This window comes from Atta colombica, unplaced genomic scaffold (genome assembly GCF_001594045.1).
Source record: "Atta colombica isolate Treedump-2 unplaced genomic scaffold, Acol1.0 scaffold300, whole genome shotgun sequence".
Taxonomy (NCBI): Eukaryota; Metazoa; Arthropoda; class Insecta; order Hymenoptera; family Formicidae; genus Atta; species Atta colombica.
Window position 1 is genome coordinate 130,470 of NW_017259405.1, and position 6,982 is coordinate 137,451.

The window sequence follows — 6,982 nt, forward strand, 5'->3', positions numbered from 1 at the left end:
TCTCTCTCTCTCTCTCTCTAAAGTATCAAGTTGAAGAAATGCCGATACGATTAGATGACTTTTCTTTCAAATAGAATATAGACACCAAGATCAAGAAATATCTATACCTATTATAATCTATGATATATATATATATATATGTGTGTGTGTATCCATGCAAAAAGGATATCTTATCATATAACATATGTCTTACCTACAGATCTATAGCCCATAATAGCTATTTTCCTCTGTTTTGGTGGCATGTTGTAGCATTTACAAACTGAAAAGCAGTAAGTATATTCAATGAAAGCTGATGCATAATCCAGTTAAAACCTGCGAACAGGGAAAGTTTTATAACTATTTGGTCTGGAACATTCTTCGCGCGTTCATTAACATCTCAGAATTGTATGGTGATAATGAATTTGCAAGCTAGACACATCTTATACTAAAGAGTTATATATAAGAGTTATATATATATAAAAAAATACTTTTTTTGCTTTAGGAAAAACTATGAACTGAAAAAAGCAGCCAAGATATTATATAAACAGTTTGGACACATTGTTTAGCTACATTTACACATATTTATGTAACGGTATATACTTTATACTCTCTCTCTCTCTCTCTCTCTCTCTCTCTCTCTCTAACAAGGAAGTAATTTTGATGTTATTGACAATGAGTTACATACATTATATCCTCACCATCCAATCTGATCAATAATAGATCAATAATAGATTGTTGATCATGATTGTCATGAATCAAATCTGATCAATAATAGATTGTTGATCATCATGATTGTTGATCTTATCATGATATAAGACATGATGGATCTCAATCTTATGAGAAACACTTACGTCGCAATGGAACACTTATGTCGAAAAAAAAAATTAAACAGAAAAAGAAAGATAGGATATATACATGCATCTCACATCGATATACAGCATCCTTTAGATTATGAAGCAGTGACGTTTCTCTGAAGAGTCGTGCATAAATCGGCAGACCTTCGTAGTTCGTACTTCGTGAGAGGAAAAATATCGCTCCGAAACTACGCATCGTTTGATGCATGTATTAAGGATGCATACGTAGCGTATATATATATATATGTGTGTGTGTGTGTGGTATGTACATATGTGCGATGTACAAAGTGGAAGAGAAAAAGAAAAATAAAGGAGAGATAAGAAAGGGAAAGAGTGCAAAATGACGTCAATAACTTTTATATACCCAAGCATCATGTATGTTTCACGTTTGATTTGATCTGAAGTCCATCATTTCCGGATGACGCATTCAGCAGTCAGCCACGTTTCGACTTTCGACAGTTCGACGGCCGTTGCTGGCCGTTGCTGATACGGGACGGTTCAGACTAGTATGGACCAGTAGCAGTCAATCAATGCAAGTCAATGTTGCTGTCGGGCAGTATCGAGGCGTTTCCTTCTTCTTCTAATTTAATGGCGCTCACCGACGAAATAACGACGATTCTGACCAAATCGTCGTGGTGTTGTAAATTGTGAATGGAGTGAAGACCCATGGCATAAGAATATAAGGTGATAAAAGGTATTCCATTTCCATGCGCAGGCGTCTTGAATATGGCGACTGCTCTTTGACCAATCAAAACGTTGTCTCAAATTGTAAGAGTGAAATCATACGGTGCGAAATAGGACTGCGGAATAAAGAATGCATTGATTGATTGAAACCATCAATCAGCGCTATTCCGCACTTTTCCATTACGCAAATTTTGTGCTATGTTTACATGGTGCGTCAAAGATGCATCTAGGATGAATATAATTTAAACACTACTAACTTTATGTTAATAATTTACCTATTAAAATGATATATAATATAAAAAAAATTATTACTGTGTGGTATTTAATACTTTATAATTAATATTTACAATACTGGCTGCATTCAGCGGACTCAACAGTTGAGAAAGCGCTCATTGTTATTGGTATATTCTTTTAAATCATCCCTTTAGATCATCCATTTTAGATTCTGGAAGAATACATCAATAGCAGTGAACGCTTTAACTGTTAAGTCTGCTGAACATAGCCATTATCTCATAACAATTTTTTGAACTACTTTAACGCATTTACTATTTATTTAACGCATTTTTCTTCATTATGTGAACAGGGGCGTGATTCCATCTTTACACAATTCCTGTCTTTACAGATATTTTATATGATGAAAAAGCTGCGAAACGATACCGACAACTGTCGGTAGGCGTGTAAAACATTTATGAAATTGTGCCTTAGGGCACACTGAAATCGCACGTAATGCGTCATTAAGGTTTGTTCGCGTCGTATATTCCATAGACATAATAAGAATGGATCAAGCGCGAAGTTTGAAACGTAAAGTTTATTTGTCACTAGTCCATGTGCGCTACACGTAAGACGGGTTAACATCTTGATGGAAAAACAGAAAGCGGAAAAGCAGAAGCTAATCTAGAGATCGATTCTGTATCTTGAAACGAAGTGAAAATTACAAAATGAGCGAACTTACTAGAATACTGATAATTTCATTGGTCACCTAGTAAATTTGCTCACTTTTGTAATTTTCACCTTGTTTGACGATACAGAGGATATGTTCGGGGAGACACTATTCGCGCTATGGACGCAAACGTTATCAACGCTGTTCTTGGAGCTAATAGCGCGATAGCACGTTAGCAAGCTCCATGAATGATCCTAGTGTAGCGTTGGTTATTAAACGTTTAACCAGAAAGATAAATTCGTCGAGGTTAAGTTAATGTAGGGAATTCTGTTTTCAATCACCACTCGAACTTTTCTCTATAATTCAAATTTTTAAGGTTTTGTAAAGTATTTCTAACGTAAATTTTTATTTTCTCATAATGAATAACAAAATGCAATCTCAATTACAATCTCTATGATAGCTTGCCGCTAGGCTGAAGTGAACAATGTAAACTAGATCAAAAAATTAATAAAAAGTTATATTAATAGTAACCTAAGTAAATTAATCGGATAAAAGGAAGAACCCTTAAACATCCATTGTCAATTTCAGAAGAAGCATATCTACATCTAATAAGAACCTTAAGCATCTGTGGCGGAATACCCTGTCGCGCTATCGCAATAGTAACTTTTTTCCGTACACGGGAACTAAAAATTGCCAGTAATAAAATACCTCTGACTTTCACGTTTACAATGAAATCAAATACACACAAGTTGAAACTTCGCAGAAACTTTGAAAAGTTAAAGATGATACACAAGCAAGAATTATGTTCACTCCAGCCTAATGGCTGGAACCATTAGCAGAGATTAAAATTGAGATTGCATTCATTATGATAAAATTTAAAATTCACACATTACGTACGTATGTTTACTCTATGAAATTTTAAGAAAGAAAAGTTTGGTGTCACTCGAGAATAGAATCCCCTCAAACATTAATCTAATTTTGACGAATGTTAAACTACCAACCCATCTTACGCTAGGGTTGTTCACAGATTTGTAAACGCTAACACTATTAATTCCTCGGAAGGAATAGCATTGATAGCTTCCCTAGTTGTGACGTAATACGTTATCATTAGTGACATCATGATCGTGTTTGTTAGCGCTATCTATAGTTCCGCGAATAGTTTGTAGCGCTAAATAGTGCGAATAGCATCTCTCCGAACGCATCCAGAATTGACCTCCAAACTCGCGGCCTTAGGCCGCGAATTCACACCTTGAAGGAAAAGCGGAAGCCAATCGGAACTCGCAGTAGTAGTAGGCGGCATTTCGTTTGTCTGCTTCTGTCTTTCCGCGAGTTCTGATTGGCTTCCGCTTTTCCACTTTCTGGTTTTTCGTTAAGGAGTGAACCCGGCCTAATAAAGGAGAAAAGAAGCAAGTGGCACAATTTGCGCGGTTCTTATTTAGTTATTTAGTTATTTAGTAATTAAGCGGGAAGCAATTAAGCACAGACTTTTGCATAATGCATAATACATAAGGTATAAGAAAATGAATTAATCAAAAGTCCTTTATTTTCTTCCTTCTTGTAAAATAAAGAATTCTGGTTGATTTTCTTATGCTTCATATTTTATACGTTATGCAAAAGTTTGTGCTCCTCGCTTTAGTTTCTGTACCGCGTGCCGCGCTACATGTAATCGCACCCGTACATCATAATCTATATTTCTGACACCGTGGTCTGTGTATGGTGTTGATTGTATGCTATGTGTCTGTGCTTATTTAGTGAATTAACTCCTGCTGTTCGTGTAAAATTAAGGAATTGTAACCGTATCGAACCTAGACTTGGGAATCAGGTGCTATATTAACAAAAAAAAAAAGAGGAAGTGCCAGTCATTTATATTCGAACAACGATGTTGTGGGATGATGTTATTTATGTACTATTGCTATTACTTTCCATAGCATTCGGGCCGTTTTATTATAAAATAGGAGGACTTCGTACAAAACAATGGGTCGCGACCCTTTTCGGCTTCGCATTAGTCGTCTGTGTTTCAGGACTGTCGGTCTTGCATCCAATCGTTACCGTTCTCATCAACGCAATTATCATAACCAACTTATCATGGAAGTACGGATATATACATATATTTTTTTTTAAAGTAAATCTTTTTTTATAAAATTGACTTGCATTTAGAGTATTGCTCACTGATCTGCTAAAATTTTACGTAAGTATGTATTTTAAAATGCAAAATTTGTGTCTAATAATTTTTTTAAAAATTTAAACTATATGTGTTGTTAATTTGAAATTTTTTTCATGAAATTTTTGTATATTTTCAGTGCTTCCCAATATCTGATATACATATGTAGATAATCAGACGTGCCGAAATTACCTACTGTAAATTTATTACTTAAATTTACTACATATGTTGGCAAAAATCAGGCAGTAATTGAGCAATTTGTCATTTCAATTAGCGTTAACAAAAATACAACAAAAATTTTACAGAAACTGCATCATAACATAGTAAATAATATATTATAAAAATTAAGCAAAATAATTCGGCATAAATAGAACAAGATTCAAACATTATATGCTGGCACATATAACATATAAAAAAATAAATCAAAGCAAATTTAACATGTCATGTTAAGTTAGAAAAATATATTTAGAAATCTGGTATATTGCTATCAAATGTGAGAACGATAAAGCAGGAATGTACTGATTTATCAAATCAAGTACTGACAGCAAAAACAGTAAAAATCAAGTATAGCCTGCTATCATAAAGTAACTGTCCAAAATACATATATATGTTGTGTATCAGCTGTTAAAAATGTAGCAGAAATCATTCATACAGCACAGAATTTGCAGCAATATCGCTGCAACATCTGCAATATTGCTGCAACATGCAATGTTGCTGTAATGGTACAGTAGTGTTGCTAGCAAAAATATATATCAAAATATTATATATATAAATATATCAAAAATTCAAGAAATAATATATTAATATACAAAAAATTATTAGTATTTTCAGATTAGGAAAGTAAATATACCTAGCCAAGTCTGCCAAGATCATGTATTATAATTTGTGTGTTACGTACTATGTTGACAGAACTCTGACAGTACTGACAATAATCTGCTGTCCCAGTGTCGGTAAAAATACAGCAGGAAACAAGTAGTTCCAAAAAAAGTATCAAGATAAATTATTACAAATCTTATAAATATTAATTAGAATTAGCATAAATTAGTAGATTCTGAATATTACATACTGACACAATGTGTCATCAAACACTAAACCAAAATTGAGCATAACGTGATATCATTTATATATTGGCAAATGCCCCATAGATATCCCATCGATGTTGTTTTCCTTGTTAAGGAGTACTCGAACTCTGCACTATGGCTTCTGCGATTCCCAACAGATTTCGGTGCTTTGCCGAGTTTCTTTCTACAATCCTACTTAGTAGCCGTTCTGTGCATTTAGGCACTCCTTAAAGCGAGTCGATTTCGGTATGTTATTTTGAGAAATCAACTACGTAATTATGACTCTCCTTTCTGAGTTTAAAATTTATTATACAACTAATTTAATAAATATATTCATAAGCAATAAAAACTTTTAAAAGCAGCAAAAATTTTTACTAGTAAACACATACATTTTCATACTTGTTTAGTAAGTATTCACAAGCAAAAATATATTAATAAAACTTATATATATAAAAATTCATCTTACTAAATAAATAAATCTATAATATACTAAAAATAATGAAAACTTAAAAGATTAGACAGATCCCTCAGTAAGATAGAATGTATTGTAACACAAGCAAAGCTATAACATATATATGTTGCCAATAATAAATATTTAGTAATTATTCGAATTGACAGACGTCGCACCAATGACTCTGACATGTTGTAAAGATCAGGACGCTAAGTAGCTTTCAAAAAGTTTTAGATGGTGATCACTTTTTGTGTGTGTGTGTGTGTGCTGTGTGTGTATGTGTGTGTATGTGTATGTATATATGTGTATGTATGTGTGTGTATGTGTATGTATGTGTGTGTATGTGTGTGGTCAAAAATTAACAAATAAAATTTAAAAAATAATATTTTATTTATTTTATTTCTATATATTGACGGGCGCACAACTTTCCACGCGAAAGAAGGTTCATCCCATTTCTCCGCAAGGGCATATGATTTTTTATGTAAAGCAATTTCCACCCTATCTACCTACTTACCTCTCTCTCTCTTTCTCTCTCTCTCTCTCTCTCTCTCTCTCTATTTCGGAGAGCAAGGTCCACCTCGCCTCCTCTCCCAAATAATATGCATGTGTATAAGACCTAAGATCTAAAAAACATCTTTAGCAACAAATGTTATCTGGGTTCCTGTTAGAAAGCCGGTGAGGTAGGCCTCGCTTCGTGAAAGTCTTAACATCTCTAAGCAGGCGACATTTGGAATGATTCTCGTTTCATGTGAGAAGTTGTGCGTAGGCAGGAAGAATATATGATAGTTTTTAATATTGTATATATTATGTGATAGAAATAAGATATTATTTTTTAAACTTTATTTATTAATAACTTTTAAACGAACAATATAAGTGACCGCTGCGTAAAATCTTTTGAAGGTCACTTATGTA

The 6,982-nt window shown here is 33.6% G+C and overlaps 2 protein-coding genes across 5 annotated transcripts in view; one reads left to right on the top strand and one right to left on the bottom strand.

The window, feature by feature from the left end:
- LOC108690262 (GTP-binding protein Rheb homolog) overlaps positions 1-1,521 on the bottom strand; it is a 3,206-nt gene extending 1,685 nt beyond the window's left edge. Inside the window, exons 1-2 of one of the 4 annotated variants that reach the window (XM_018197460.1) lie at positions 1,198-1,521; positions 194-259 (exon numbers count right to left, since the gene is read on the bottom strand). In XM_018197460.1, the coding sequence (XP_018052949.1) occupies positions 194-242 (49 nt within the window). In that variant the 5' untranslated portion in view covers positions 243-259; positions 1,198-1,521. The other 3 variants (XM_018197457.1, XM_018197458.1, XM_018197459.1) reach the window with 3 other exon arrangements.
- A 2,755-nt stretch (positions 1,522-4,276) lies between these two features.
- The window catches only part of LOC108690261 (lysophospholipid acyltransferase 7), an 11,285-nt gene continuing 8,579 nt past the window's right edge, over positions 4,277-6,982 (top strand). Inside the window, exon 1 of the mRNA XM_018197456.1 lies at positions 4,277-4,488. Coding sequence (XP_018052945.1) covers positions 4,277-4,488 — 212 coding nt within the window. The remainder of the gene's footprint in view (positions 4,489-6,982) is intronic.